The sequence below is a fragment of the Vipera ursinii genome (assembly GCF_947247035.1).
Source record: "Vipera ursinii genome assembly, chromosome: 2".
In the NCBI taxonomy this organism is placed as follows: Eukaryota; Metazoa; Chordata; class Lepidosauria; order Squamata; family Viperidae; genus Vipera; species Vipera ursinii.
The window spans coordinates 109,666,549-109,682,519 of NC_139513.1; the positions used below are offsets into that span (position 1 = coordinate 109,666,549).

General features: G+C 40.2%; 1 protein-coding gene across 3 annotated transcripts in view; it reads right to left on the minus strand.

Annotated features, from left to right (window-relative positions):
- AKAP8L (A-kinase anchoring protein 8 like) overlaps positions 1 to 14,185 on the minus strand; it is a 50,672-nt gene extending 36,487 nt beyond the window's left edge. The window contains exons 1-6 of one of the 3 annotated variants that reach the window (XM_083353598.1): positions 14,070 to 14,185; positions 9,470 to 9,502; positions 5,602 to 5,842; positions 2,258 to 2,714; positions 1,430 to 1,547; positions 1,229 to 1,272 (exon numbers count right to left, since the gene is read on the minus strand). In XM_083353598.1, the coding sequence (XP_083209724.1) occupies positions 1,229 to 1,272; positions 1,430 to 1,547; positions 2,258 to 2,714; positions 5,602 to 5,842; positions 9,470 to 9,502; positions 14,070 to 14,082 (906 nt within the window). In that variant the 5' untranslated portion in view covers positions 14,083 to 14,185. Of the gene's footprint in view, positions 1 to 1,228; positions 1,273 to 1,429; positions 1,548 to 2,257; positions 2,715 to 5,601; positions 5,843 to 6,246; positions 7,553 to 9,469; positions 9,503 to 14,069 lie in introns of those variants that run through there. The other 2 variants (XM_083353600.1, XM_083353599.1) reach the window with 2 other exon arrangements.
- Positions 14,186 to 15,971: the final 1,786 nt, after the last annotated feature.

Sequence of the window (15,971 nt, forward strand, 5' to 3'; positions counted from 1 at the left end):
ATACAAATGGATTCTGCCAATGCACATCATTCGATGTTCATTGGCAAACTTCAGACAGGCCGGTACATGTGCTTTCTTGAGCAGGGGGACCCTGCGGGCACTGCAGGATTTCAGTCCTTCATGGCGTGGTGTGTTACCATTTGTTTTCTTGGTGACTATGGTCCAAGCTGCCTTGAGATCATTGACAAGATCCTCCCGTGTATTCTGGGCCGATTCCTCACCATTCTCATGATCAGAAATCTTGCTGATTGATAGGGGAACAAATACTTATTTCACTCATTAAAATGCAGAGAGGGGGGGGTGAAGAAAGAAAATCGAAGGAGTATATGTCCAACTGTCTCCACCTCTCCTGAGCTACAGAAGCAGAGTTAAAGTGCTAGCACATTTCTGGAGTAAAGAGAAGGTATTCAGACAAAAAGTAGTGTTTTAGATACATACAGTAAGCCCAATTTCTCACCTTATGTAATCTTTTTTTTTGTAACTGCTATCTCATTCACAAATTAGATGAGGTACAGAGCACCAATTATACACAGGCCTCAGCAATATTTCCTGCAATAGACCCTCATTCCCACCCAACACTGTAACTTTATTACACATTTCTGCTTACCTCTACTCTGACTCTTTATTGTCAATTTTTCATTTAATGTTCTGCTAGGAGTTTGCCACTGCGGTCTGATTCTTTGAATACCCAACAAGCTTCATTTTTTACTTGCTGCTTATACAGTTACCACACATGCTTTATTTTATCTATACTTAGCTTATTAGCTTTTGACCAGCCTGCATTTACTAATTACTATATAGTTTATGAGGAAAATGACTTATAAGAACAGTTACATTAATTCCTCAAAGCAATTTCGAACACATTTTCATTCTAAAGGACCGAAGCAACCACAAAATAGCTCATCAAAGCTATCCTTCCACAGATTAGGTCTATAAGGATTCAACCAATTATTTCTCTTTTGTAATCACTACTGTAGTTTAATAAACCTTTATACAAGTGCAATTTTGGTTGTAATTATGGTATATTCTTAGAAGCCTAAGAAGATGTAGAAACCATCAAAGTAAATCTGACTGAATAAACTCTTTGTTCTTTGTCCAACGAAAGGAGGAGCAATACACCATTCATCCCTACACAGGATTAGCTTGCCAAAGCATCCTTTCCAACCCTTGTTTCTATTATATCAAATGAGAATGACAATCTTTGTAATAAGACTAAATTCAAACTCACATTTTTAGAACCCTTCTCAGCAGCTTCTCCTTCAGGCCCTTCTTCTAAAAAGAGCAGCATATCAGGTGACTATGCATAATACAAAATAGCTGAAACATTTAATCAAAAATATTGGTTTTTATATTGTCAATCTAAGTATGCAATGAAAACAAAACAGGATTACTTCTCAGTCTAGGTAGACCTTAAGAGGTAAACTCTTACCATTATCAGAATCTGAGTTATCTGAGTTATCTGTTTTTGCTGCTTTGCTGTCAGGTTCATCAGAACTGTTAGCTTGTTTACGTTTACTACCAGTTGGCTCATTCTTTATTCTTTTCTTCTATGGAGAGAAACATAGGAGTACTTTCAGCCTTAGGTAATAATTAATTATTTTCTTATTATCAATAAAAAAATGTATATCGAGACATACTTTTTTATACTCAAATTACCTCAAACAGCTAAAAACATGCCCAGATTTAATTTGGTCTATTTCATACAAAGCTGAAAGAACTTTTCTCCAAGGACTTTTCTCCAAGATTACTGGTTCATATTGGATGCAATGAGAGTTTCCAGGAATAATTTTTTTAAAAAGCAAACATCTGAAACAAGGAACCTGTTTCCTATAATTAAAATAATAAATAAATCACTTAACAGATACCTTTGCATTCTATTTATTAAATTTATAAGGCCTCCCCCTCGCTATCCAATTAGCATTGATAAGCAACCACTGCACATGTAACAGTGGTGTTACATGTGCCACTCTAGGGGCCTCAGGACTGTCTGGGCTGCTGCCTTCTGAAGCAATTGTATCTTCCAAATGCTCTTCAAGGGTAGGCTCATGTAAAGCACATTACAGTAATCCAGATGACAGCTGACCTGGGCATGAGTGACTGAGCACAGGGCCTCAAGATCAGGAAAAGAACTGATGCACAACACAAAGTTGCACAAAGGCATTTCTAGCCACAATCGCTACCCACTCCTTGAGGAGTATGACACTGGGCACTGCTGAAGGACATAAAGAACATGGAAAAGACTGCATAGGTTGCTTACTTTAAAATCTGCATCCCACATTTTCCAGTTTCTCCTCATTCGTTGTTTCATGCTGCCTCCTCCAAAACGCATATTGCCAGAGAAACCTCGCATGCCCTGGTACATGTTGTAATCAGGAAATAGTTTGTGGGAAAAAAGGGATGGTGGTCTATTGGGGCCATGGCCCCGTCCTCCCATTGGTACTGGTGGATCATTCCATTGTCCACCCATACGTCCATATGAATGTGCCATGCCTCTGTTATTTCTTCCATCTCTGGTCCAGTTTTGACCCCGGTGGCCAAAGTTGTCACGCGCTCTGTTGTGGTAGTGGTCCCTGCGGTTCCCATAGGAACTGTCATAGTGACCTTCATAGGCATTGTCAGTTTCATGTTTGGCCTCACTGTAATCATAGCCAGATCTGTACAGATCACGCTCATTCATTGCAGACCTTGAGTCATAGGGTTCATATGTATCATACCTACAAGGGTTGCAGAGCAAGGTGAGAATCTAGTCAGTAATATACAGAGCAACGTATTTAAGAATCTGTAGTAGAAGCAAGTTATATTAAAAATAAAAACAAAATCAGAATTATTCTATATTCAGTAAAATCATTAAAAGCTGAAGTCATCAGTTGGTTTACCTGGTGTGCATTACAATGCATTACATATAAGGGCTGAATAAAAGAATAATTCTCAAATTTAATCTCAATAAATCATCACAATAGTAATCTGATTAGATTTACAAATATGCTTTCAACTGGGAGAGTTATGCAAATCATTATAGTTTATTTATTCCTGATTCACACGCCAATTTCTATACATATTTGACTACGTTAAACAAATAAAATCCTTGGGAATAACTTTACAAAATAAGTTTCTACCAATTTATGCTATCGGGCAATTTTTGAAAGAATCAAAACTCATTAGCTATATAAAACAATATATTTCATACATGATCCTAGCCAGTAGGATTGTAGAAAAAAAAACAACATCTAGGAAAATAATAGTTTGTACTTCTTATAATGAATGGCTAAAACAATCTAACTTGGATATTTTTTTCAACTTGAAACGGCTTAGAGTTACCACTATTTCATGATAACATTTCACAAAGTTCCAAAGATTAAAAGTTACACTTATTAAATTGTAATGAAGTGTCTGCAGTCATCCAAATGTGATGATATATTTGAAGCTAAACCACTTATACTTCTGTAGCATGTTGTTTTGACCGCTATGGAAAACTAAGAGTCACGCTGTGTAAACAAACCAGCACTGGACACAAGGACACAAATTGTGTTTGGTATCGAGGATCCGAAAGCAAGGATATGGAAAGGAAAGAATGGCTGAGGAGGAGACTTTAAAAGCTAACTTAGAATAGAAAACAAGGTAAAGTGAACTGGACCATCGACCTAATCTGAAAATCCTCATACCAATGTACAGCATAGTATGTATGGCTCACCCCACTGCAACTATGCTTTCTGCAGTGTTTTCTTGGAAATTGAGTTCAAGTATTTAGTCACAGTGTACCATTAGCCCACTAAGCTCAAATAAGAAGGCCCACTCTGTATAAGACTGAAACCTGGAAGATGTTGAGAAGGAAATCTCACTGATTTAAGTGTGCACAAAACTGCCACTTTAGCCATTCTCAACTTGGAAACGTTATCTGGTGAGGGAAACGCTTAGAAATTCTTATAAACCTTTCTAAGCTTTATGCGTGGAAACCATTCCAGCCTGTAAGGAATGAGTCATAAAGACAGAAACGCCTATTAGAATGTGGATAGTTATCTGCCACAACTCTTCTTCTCAAGGTAAGAGAGACATTATTTGAATTAATAGAAAAAGTAACAACATATCACAGGAAATACATTTCATGCCAATTAAATTGTAAATGATTCTGTAATTTCTTAAATATACTTTTATAGCAATGAAAAACGGTAGGGTGGAACAATACAGTCAACTACGCAGTAGCATTTTAAAAATAAAAGTTACATTAAATGGCTCCACAAAACCAAAAGCTAGTTTGGGAAGCTAAAGCTGTATATTTCAATGTATGTCAATACAACAAGAAGACAATACAAAATATGTCTAATTCAGTCACTATATTTCAACTACTCAGCTCTTATTCAATAAAGGAATATAATTAAGAAAAAATTGGAATATTGTAATCATTTGATTTAATGATATTTAAATATTTGAAGCTCCAGGTATAAATAGTAGATACACCCTATTTAGACCAGATTAGATTAGTGATGGCAAACCTATGACATGTGTTAAAGCCACAACATTTTGAGTGATGACAACTATTCACAAAAGCATGCCTTGTTCTTATGTGATTTTTGGAAGCTGTGTGAGAATGGGATGTGCTCTTGTACAGCCTGTGGAGGTTGTGCGGGAGGGTTATGCTCTTGCATGAAAATCACTTGAGAATGGGCCGTGTTTTCACACAGTTTTCAGAGGCCGCAGAGGCTACAAAAGTGCTTTCTCTGAAGCCATTTTAAGAATGAAGAACTTGTGCAATCTGGACAGGCCACAGGGGCTTATCAACAGAAAGAGAACACCGCTTGGGATCGTACACAAAATTGGAGTGCATTTTTTAAAATAAAAGAATGTATAAAAATAATTCTCTTTTGTTCCTGGGATGCTGTAACATCAGCAAAATCAAGTTAGGCATTTTCCTAATTTTTGACAAGCCAAGCCCAAAAGGTTCACCACAACTGCTCTAGATATATATCTAAAATACAGAAGTACTGTCCAACTATTAACTCTAGGGTAAATTATCAAGTGTTTAAAGAATATATATTTTAATCATTAAATCTCATATCTAAATGCAAAATAATTTATTTTAACATATTTAAAGACTTTAATATGCAGAAATTTAAAAAACAAAAATGTAAGTATTCCAAATGTATGCATTTGCTTTAAACTAACTTTTTTTTTACAAACTAGCACATTTACATTAACAATGACAGGTACTGTACATTAAGGAGATTCTCTGTATATTTTTAATTTCAACTAACGCAAAATCCAGAGAAACCTAATGAATGTGCTATTTCAATGGGGTGTAAAAGTGCAGTCTTTGGATAGGTAACTGTTTTCAGGAACTGAACAAAGCACTCAAACCTGCATTTATTTCAGAACATTTTATTACAATTCAGCTATCATATTTTCATCATTCAGACATATTTAAGCACCTTACTTGCAAAGTTCAATTAAAAATACAAACTTAGCTAAGTCTGTATTTCCCATATGTTTTCTGTAGTAGTACGGAGCAATATTTAGGCAATAGCACAAGATTAGATCAACATGCCTTCCAGAAGCAGAAACTAGCCTGTTCTATAACTATTACTAAGCCTTTATCTCTACACTCACCTGTCTCCACCTGAGCCATAATGTCCTCCTTGCATCGTTTCAGTGTCTAGATGAGATACCATATCTAAGCGCTGGTTAAAATTTGAAATTACATCATCAGCGCTGGTGCCAGTGGATGCGTTAAAGTTCATGTCTGCATTTGAATTAGGCATTTCCCAAGAGTTTGAAGTGGCCATACCATACCCATAATTGCCAGAGTTATCCTGACCGTATCCATATCCATAATTATAATCTTCATAACCTGAAATGAAAAACAGTTATTGAATTTTCTTTTTATATGTTTAGAATGCTATGCCTGTATAATGTAAGATTGGCAGCACCAAGAGTATCTCTTTCATGTTACAGTGGCTAGTTAGAAAAATAAATTTCTGTATCTACTTCCAATACAACATATAAAATTAAATCTTATTTCTATGACAGCAGCATTTGATACATGTCCTGAGAAACATTCGTTCCATTCATGCCTAAAACTAGCATTGCAACTGTATTATCTTCATCTATAATACTTCAATCCCATCTGTAGATCAATTTTAGGACAAAGCCATATCGTACAAAAACAGAAGTAACATTGTTATTTCCAGTCTATTCAGTTTGTTAGGAAGCTGCCCGCAATGTAATATTTTTTGCTTTAGAAAATGATACTACCTGATGTTTGGAGATAGAAAACTGCAAGAGAAGTACAGTTTTAGAAGATCGATAATCCTTTTCTTCACTGAATAAAGAGATATTCTGTAAAAAGTACTTAGGTCTTGCACATTTAAAAATTATGAATTAACAAAATTGCATAAAGGGGCAGATTTACAGGGAGACTCTTCTAAGTAATGGAAAAGAATATATATTATGGAAGAAAAGATGAAGGATACCTATTTCAGCTTAATACAGATTTGTGAGCAAAGAACATTATTTACCGTATTTTTCGGACCATAAGACGCACCTGACCATAAGACGCACCCAGTTTTTAGAGCAGGAAAACAAGAAAAAAAATATTCTGAACCAAATAGTACCAGTATATAAAACAGGGCTTTTCAACCTTTTCATCCATTGTACCACTTTTAGGACAAGGCAATGTCACCCAGCAACGTGTCAAAAACTTGACGCCCCCCCCTAAAAAAGGAAAAAAATGATAAAGTACAGGTAGTCCTCGACTTACAATGATTCACTTAGTGACCATTCAAAGTTACGACACTGAAAAAGTGACTTATGACCATTTTTCACACTTATGACCGTTGCAGCATCCCCAGGGTCATGTGATTTACATTCTGATGCTTGGCAATCGATTCATATTTATGATGGTCACATTGTTCCAGGGTCTTGTGATTGCCTTTTGCAACCTTCTGACAAGCAAAGTTAGTGGGGAAACCAGATTCACTTAACAATCATGTTACTAATTTAATTTCTCTCTCTCCTTCTCTCCCCCTCCCTCTTTCTTTCTCCTCTCCTTTCTCTCTTTCCCTTTCCTTCTTTCCCTATTTTTCTCTTTCCCTCTATTTCTCCCTCTTTCTCTCTCTCCCTGTTTCCTCCCTTTCTTTCTCCTTCTCCCTCTCTATTTTTCTCTTTCCCTCTATTTCTCCCTCTTCCTCTATTTCCCTCCCTCTTTCTCTCTCCTTGTCTCTCTCTCCCTTTCTCTCCCTCTTTCTTTCTCTCCCTCTATTTCCCTCCCTTTCTCCTTCTCTCTCTCTCTTTTTCTCTTTCCCTCTATTTCTCCCTCTTCCTCTATTTCCCTCCCTCTTTCTTTCTCCTTGTCTCTCCCTTTCTTTCTCTCCCTCTTTCCCTCTCCCTTTCTCTCTCTCACTCTATTTCCCTCCCTTTCTTTCTGCTTCTCTCTCTCCCTCTTTCTCTCCCTCTCTATTTTTTTCTTTCCCTCTATTTCTCCCTCTTCCTGGTTCCCTCCCTTTCTTTCTCCTTCTCTCCCTCTTTCTCTCTCTATTTTTCTCTTTCTCTTTCTCCCTCCCTCTCTCTCTCCCTCCCTCTCCCATTGTCCCTTCCTTCTTTCCTTCCTTCCTTCTTTCTTCCTTCCCTCGCTCTTTGTCCTTCCCTCTCCGCGTTAGAGCAGTACCTACGGAGGCAGCCCTGCGGCCTGGCTTTCTCTTGCAGAAGGCAGGCTGAAACGGAGCAAGGAATGCAAATCGGCCGATCTCGCGCTCCTGCATTCTCCTCCGCTTGGTTTCAGCTTTTCTTGCTACAAGAGAAAGCAGGCTGAAACGGAGCGAGGGAATCTCCCTTGCTTTGTTTCAGCCTGCTTTCTCTTGTAGCAAGAGAAGCTGAAACCGAGCAGAGGACATCGTAGGAGCGCGAGATCGGCCGATTCGCATTCCTTGCTCCGTTTCAGCCTGCCTTATGCAAGAGAAAGCCGGGCTGCAGGGAGATTGCAGGAGCCAATTGCAATCTCCCTTGCTTTCACTTGCGGAGGATGGGGCTGGCCATACGGATCACCTTCGGACCATAAGACACACCCTTGTTTCCCCCCCCCTTTGGGGGGAAAAAGTGCGTCTTATGGTCTGAAAAATACGGTATATTTCATATTTCCTAACAGCCTATCTCTCTCAGGGAGAGATGGTGTACGATATAATCAATAAAATTAAACATTAAATTAAATATAAATTAAGAATAAAAAATAAGGATTAATATATACAAGAAGAAACATATGAATTGAATAGCATTAACTTCCAGGGAGTCAATTAAGGAAGATTACTTCGTGAGTAAAGATAAAATATATATTGACATATTTATTTTCTTATTTAAAAGGAACCATTCAAATAAAGTTATTCTAGTTAGGGATTCAGATGTTTCAGTGACTTGACTGAAGAATATTCTGCACTTGTTCTGAATTTCATTTAAAATAATATTTATAACCCTCCAATAAACTGGACACCTAAATCATCAGTATAGCTTCCACATTATGAAAGTCTCCACTTTCTCAAAGTATTGTTTCTCAAAGATGTAGAGCAATGGTTCTCAACTTTTTTGTTCACTGTGGACCATCTTTAAATACCTTTTGTGCCAAGGACTATGGCCACAGACCCCAAGACTTAACTCAAGATTTAAATCATAACATTTATTCAAGCCTTCAGCGACCCTGTGATGACATTGTGGATCCCCAGAGGTCCATGGACCATCGGTTGAGAACCACTGATGCAGCGGATGATAGGATCTGAAATATTTACCGTACAAATATTCAATTTATCCATTTGAAATGAAGTCCTACTGTGTTTCATGAGGTTAATTGCAAGGTAAGACTGTTGTAAAAATGTGAATTCCCATGGATGCATGAAGTCTATGATACTTTGTTCTGCATTATATATTTAAAGAAGTGCTAAGCAAGAAAGCCAGATTAGGTAAACTGTTGCAAATACCTTTTAAACATCTGTTAAAATAATTAGAGTACATTTAGGTAACTACCGATGGAACTATAAATATTATAAAACCTGCTACTGTAGCTCAGGGATCCTCAACCTCTGATCTGTGGACCGGCATGCCAGCAACCTATCCGCACAAACAAGCAAAGCCCCATCCACAGGATGCAGGCAGCACACGAAACCATCCCCCCTCAGATGCACGAAAAAACCTTTCTCCACGGAACTGGTCCCTGGTGCCCAAAAGTGTGAGGGCCACTGCTATAGCTCACAGGGTGTACCAAAATTCATTATGAAGTTCAGTTATGGCTAACCACCAGCAACAATTTTAGATTTACAGGGAATGGTACAGTTATATGAACTTGAATTTAACCGTAAATGAAAAGATAATATAACAAAGATCCTACATTAAACTAATAAAAATTGTGACATTTTGGTATTTTTTTCTGGTTAAATTAATGTGACTGAGTTATCTATAAAACCAAATGCTAGTATTCCATTAAAACTGTACTTACCTCTATTTGTTCCAGAATTCCAATTTCCATAACCTAGAAAGAAATGACCAAATGAGTATTTCTCAAAATGATTCGGATTGGTGTTTACAAGTAAGTTGTTATCTGCTCCACACTATATGCCACAGTGCAGTAAGCAATAATTTGCAACTCTTGCTCTGCAGTTTTAATCTCATTTATGGGTTTCTCTTTGCTAAAATCTTAAAATTGTGATTATTTTTCATATTCTTCAGTATCTGGAATTGAACAGCCTAAGGCTTATGTTCAGCTGGTGAAATAGCACTATACACCTCCTCTACTAGATTTTACTGTAGAAATATGATGGTATGATCTACTGCTAAAAATTTGAGGCAATCAATACACTAATATATATATTCTCAGATTAGAAGACTATGGAATTAGGTTTTTTAATGAATGAATGAATGTTCTAAAAGTATAGGCAGAACTGATTAGCATTGTTAAAGAGATTACTGGAAACAACAAATATACCGGTATATAATCCCTTAGATCTGTTGTCCTTGCCTGAATACTGATAGTAATATATGGAAACCTTATCGAACAACTACAGTATTAATCTACACTGTCAGAGTATCCATTTCACAGCATACTGATAAAAAATTAAGAATAAAAATATAATTTTGCACCAATTATACATTTATTACTTCCTAGTATTTAACGATAAAAAAGCAGCAAGATAATTCTTTTCATGGGAGTACCACCATCACTGAGACATACAAAAGCAAGTCACTAAAATGATTGTCTGCCCATGTGAGAATATTTAAACCTTATTATACCTTTCTACCTTTATTCATGATCACATATTACCAGTTGTTGGTTATTTAAGATAATACCTAAATACCATTTCTAAATACTCCTAACAATTTTATCCTATATATGTTGGGAAGAAGAGTATCATTTCTGTAAACACATCATCCATTAAACATTAACCACCAATCCTCGGTAAATCATACCTATATATTACACAACTCGAAACTTTAAAAGAATAAAAACCTGATAACACAAATAAAATCTACAACAATGGTGAAAAAACCCAACCTATGTATAATGCTATCATATCTGAATTGATTCTAAGTTTATTTGAAGATAATTGTACAAATGAATGAAGCTTCAAATATGTAAATGTGTTCCTTTTAAATAAGAAAATAAAAATATCTAATTGTAGCTACAGGTAATCCTTAACTTATGACCACAATTGGGACTATGAATCCAGCTTCTCCAATGGGCATTTTTTGCCAGAAATCAGCAGAAAAGTTTGCAAATCACAATTACTTGACAGTAAGACACTGCAACTGGTTGCAAATGAGAATTGGTTGCTAAGTACTCCAATTGTGATCATGGGACTGAGGGGTGGTACAATGATTGTAAGACACTTTTTTTTAAGACCGTCATAACTTTGAACCATCATTAAACGAATAGTGATAAGTCAAGGACTACCTGTAATAAGTTGTATGTTACCTAAATATCTATTTCTCAAGTGCTATCCTAGAAGGAACAAAATTAGAAATGATCCAAGATCCCTTCCAACTATTATTATTATTGTTGTTGTTGTTGTTATCTACCAAGTCCAAGCATACTTAACTTTCTTCAGTAACTGAAATACTGTTTTTATCAACATACTTTTTTCTGTCTGAATCCCCAAAATGATTTATGTATAAAATAAAATATGCACAACTGTTTTCTACAAGTTTTAGATTTTTATTCCCAAAGATCCTCAATACTGATTTTCAATAAATAAAACCACCTCTTGAAAAAGCAATTCCATCATACCAGAAGATAATACATTTTCCCATGTTTCCTATTTTTTTGTCAGAAAAGGAATCCTGAACTCTTCTTTTTGTTTAACCACTGATTTCTAACAGTTTATTTAAAAGATACTAATATAATAAATTCAAGAAATGTATGGAATCTAAGCAATTTGATTATTTCCTTGTATAATCTAAAACCCTTTAGTGCAAGGTAAAGAATCATTCAGAGATCTGCAGAAATTCAAAACAAAATTTACAAAATAAAACCTCAGATATATTATGAAGATATATCTGATAGAAAGACCTGCATATGGATTAGAGGAGAAATGAAAGTATATGATATCATCAAAAAAGTAAAAGAATTGAAATGGAAAGGGGCTGGTCACTTAGCAAGAAGTACTGATTGCAGGTGGACCAAGGCAGTCACAGAAGGGATCCCACTGGATAAAAAGCATCCATGAAAAAAAACCTAAAACAAGATGGATCAATGACATCAGCAAATACTGTGGCCCCAATTGGCAAAAGAAAGCTCAGGACTGTATAGGTTGGAAACATGCGGAAGAGGCTGTCATCCTGCAATGGACAGACAATGGCTAAAATGATATTATGAAGAGATTTAATTTAGCTGATAACATAATAAAACTTCTAAATGTCTGAACAAAGACAAATTTTAGCACCCAATGATTGCAAATTGACAAAAGTATTTGTAGTATGTGCCCCATGAAATTTCATCTGCATAACCACCCTATATCCCAACTGTTTTACTTCAATGCCTCATGTTTAACATCTTAAAAAAATAAAATGTCATATCAGTTAAGCCATCCTACACATGTGACCGAGTTGCAGCTCATAGAAGCTTATGTGTTATAGTAAAATTTGCAAGCCTTGATGGGTGCTTTGAGAGTCTGCCTCATTTGTAGAATACTAAGGGGGGAAAAACTTTACTTAAGAAGAAAGTAGGTTAGTCAGAACTACACAGAGGTCATTCTACACTCCAGTATCAAGGTTTTATTGAAGTATTTGAAATCAAAAGAGGCACTAGACTTAGAAAAATTATTTACAAGACTTAATATATGTGCAGAGGGAAGTTTATCACATTTAATGCACCAAATTGTTGAGCAATTATAAAGAGGGTAAGTATTCAGCTCCACTCCTCTTTAGCATACATTTTAAAACTTTGGTGCATAAGGGCCAAATAAGATGCTATGCACTCCCTGACAATGATCATCACTTCTGAAGGTACCTCCTCAATTGTAGGAAGGCTATTTAGCTTAAACATAACACAGACCTCACCGAAGTATTATGGGGAAAAATGTTGCACCATATGAACACAGAGAAAATAGCCAAGAAAGCAGTGGTGGGATTCAGCCAGTTCGTACCAGTTCGGCGGAACCGGTAGTTATTTTTTTGTTGCCCAGGCCCAGAACGGACTTCCGGAAGCGGCATCCACAGAGAGAACCAGCTGCTCACATATTTGAATCCCAGCACTGCAGGAAACCCATAAAGATCCCGAACCTCGCACCCAGCTTTGGGGAAAAAAAAGTCTTTAGTAGTTTCTAATACTGAAGGAAGAGTAAGGCAACAGGCCTAGCAAACCTGTCTTTGTCCTATACCAGGGGTAGGCAACCTTGGCTCTTTTATGACTCGTGGACTTCAACTCCCAGAATTCCTGAGCCAGCATGGCTTAGCTTGGAAGCCTCTCCCTTTCCCCTCAGCCTGGCTGGCTCAGGAATTCTGGGAGTTGAAGTCCACGAGTCATAAAAAGAGCCAAGGTTGCCTACCCGTCCCCTACTATAGCATTGCAACTGTGCACTACTTGTATGACAGAGGGAACCCGTCTAAATCCGAAAATGGATCCATGCTAAAACGGTTTCAGGGTCGGAAAGATACCACAACGGGGGGAGAGAGAGAGAGAGAGAGAGAGAGAGAGAGAGGGGGGGGGGGAGGGAGGGAGAGAAAGAGAGAGGGAGGGAGGGAGAGAGAGAGGGAGAGAGAGGGAGGGAGAGAGGGAGGGGGAGAGAGAGAGAGGGAGGGAGGGGGAGAGAGAGAGAGAGGGAGGGAGGGAGGAAGGGAGAGAGAGGGGGAGGGAGGGAGAGAGAGAGAGGGAGGGAGGGAGAGGGGGAGGGAGGGAGAGAGAGAGAGGGAGGGAGGGAGAGGGAGAGAGGGAGGGAGAGGGAGAGAGGGAGGGAGGGAGAGAGAGAGGGAGAGAGGGAGGAAGGGAGAGGGAGAGTGTGTGTGTGTTTAAGGGAACTACTGCCGAAGCGGGTTCCGTGCGTCTCCTCTCACACCCACTCGTGCCACAACTACTCGCAAGGACGGGGTGGGAGCGGGGAGGTCTTATGCGTGCCGACGACAGGCTGGCTACCCAAGATGCCAAGGCTCCGTTTCTCTTCACGCCGGCGGCGCCAGAGGATCGACGCTTCTCTTCGTTTCTCGCGCTTCCACAAGTGTGTGGGGGAGGGGGAGGGGGAGGGGGAGGGGGAGGCGGCGCCGCCGCCGCCGCTCGGGCAGGCTGAGCTCCGACGACCAGAACGAGGCGACGCACCTCACCACCCTCCTCCGAAGGGCCAAAGCCCCCGCCTGCCCGCCCGTTTCACCAGAACGACCAACGAACGGCTTCCGCTTCGGCCTGGGACGGCGGCGAGGAGCTCGAGCCAGCGATGCCTGAAAACTGGAGCGGGGGGGGGGAGGCCGGCAGGATCGTGACCCCACCCCCCGGACTGTTGCTATGGGCCGGGCCTATCGCCCTCCTCTCGGTCCGCTCCCGCAGAGCCAAAGCCGCCCCCTTCCGTGAGCCGGCCTTTCCGAGAAGCCCGTCTCCTCGCCCACTCCCTCACCTGAATAGCTCATGATGGCGGTGGCCGTCCCCAGCGCTTCCCGACGCCGCTCCTTCCCACCCGTTACCTCTCCTGCGCCAGACGGCAACCGTAGCTCGCTTTGGCCCCGCCTCCCGACACCGATCGCCTTGGTCACTTTCCCAGCCTGTCTTCCATTGGTGGCTGTCTTCCGTTCATCCCGCCCCCTTTCGGGTTCTATTGGGCCATGAGGGCCCAAGCGCCGCAGCTGACTCGACGAGGACAAACGCCCATCAGGTGTACTGGTTAAGGCGGTAGGTAAAGAGGAACGTCAGTTTTATTCCACCAGCAAATGATGTCTGGCCGCTCGACGTCCTGACGAAGTGATTGGGTCTAAACTCTTATCGCTGGTGGCGAGCGGGTAAACGTCGGGTGCCGATTTGCGCGCGCTGGTTTTCTAGATTGCAGGCGGGCCGCCTGTTTTCTTTCGCGTCGGTTCAATAGGAGGCGCCGCTGAATTCTTGTATTGGCTAGGACAGGGGTAGGCAACCTCGGCTCTTTTATGACTCGTGGACTTCAACTCCCAGAATTCCTGAGCCAGCTGTGCTGGCTCAGGAATTCTGGGAGTTGAAGTCCACGAGTCATAAAAGAGCCGAGGTTGCCTACCCCTGGGCTAGGATGAGCGCGCCTTTTATCGGGGGCTGCCCTTCGTCGGAGAGCTGGCTAGTTCGGGGTGCGGTGTCCTTTTGTGTGGCCAGCTCTCTGCCTTCCTTCCTTTGGCTCCTAAAGATTCTTTGAAATGCTGGGACGTCAGTTCCCCGCTTTCTCTGTAGCCGAGGGAGTATATTCAGATAACGAGGGAACAGCCATTAGGTGGTATTGCAGACTGAGCCTTGGAGGCGATTCCACCGAGCGATAAAAGCGATAAAAGCGTTGACACCCAGTGCGGGCTGCAATACTGTAACACGCATCTAGCTACGTGCTTTGTGTAGGTGGGGCCTCTCTTTATGGACTACTACTTAGCGTCGTTTGAGCGCCCTCTCATGCAGAAGATAAGTGTATAATAAGCTCATGGAGAATTATCGATTTGGTCGCTAGAAGTCGAAATTGATGGCACACAATCGGTGCAGAACATCAATGAATATGCTGTTTGGTGGGAAAAAGTTTCCACTCATGGTATCGGGTGTATCATGGTTCGTTGTTTTTTTTTTCAAAATGGCCAATAGAAAGGGTTATTCTATATGGAGATTCTCAGTCATCCAGATCATAATGATCCCAAAGGTACTTTTTCACGAGGCAACAGGACTTTGTTTTTCTTTGAAGGCGTTTCCATTCTCATCCTAGAAGCTTCTTCAGCTCTGACTGAATGGTGGGGAATGGAAGGATTTATATAAATCATACAAATCCTTCCATTCCCCACTCCCCATCATTCAGAGCTGAAGAAGCTTCTTGGATGAGAATCGAAACGTCTTCAAAGAAAAACAAGAAAGTCCAATTGCCTGATGAAAAAGGACCTTTGGGATAGAACAACTTATGCTGAATTAAACTGAAACCATTTGAGGAAACGTTATAGATTTAGATAAGGGACGCGGTGGCTCAGTGGGTTAGGATGCTGAGCTTGTCGATCAGAAGGTCGGCAGTTTGGCGGGTCGAATCCCGAGTGCCGCGTAACAGAGTGAGTGCCTGTTGCTCGTCCCAGCTTCTGCCAACCCAGCAGTTCGAAAGCATGTAAAAATGCAAGTAGGAAAATAGGGACCGCTACGGTGGGAAGGTAACAGCACTCTGTGCGCCTTTGGTGTCTAGTCATGCCGGCCACATGACCACGGAGACGTCCTCGGACAAGCGCTGGCTCTTCGGCTTTGAAACGGAGATGAGCACCGGCCCCTAGAGTCGGAAACGACTAGCACGCATGTGCAGGGGAACCTTTACCTTTACCTTTAGATT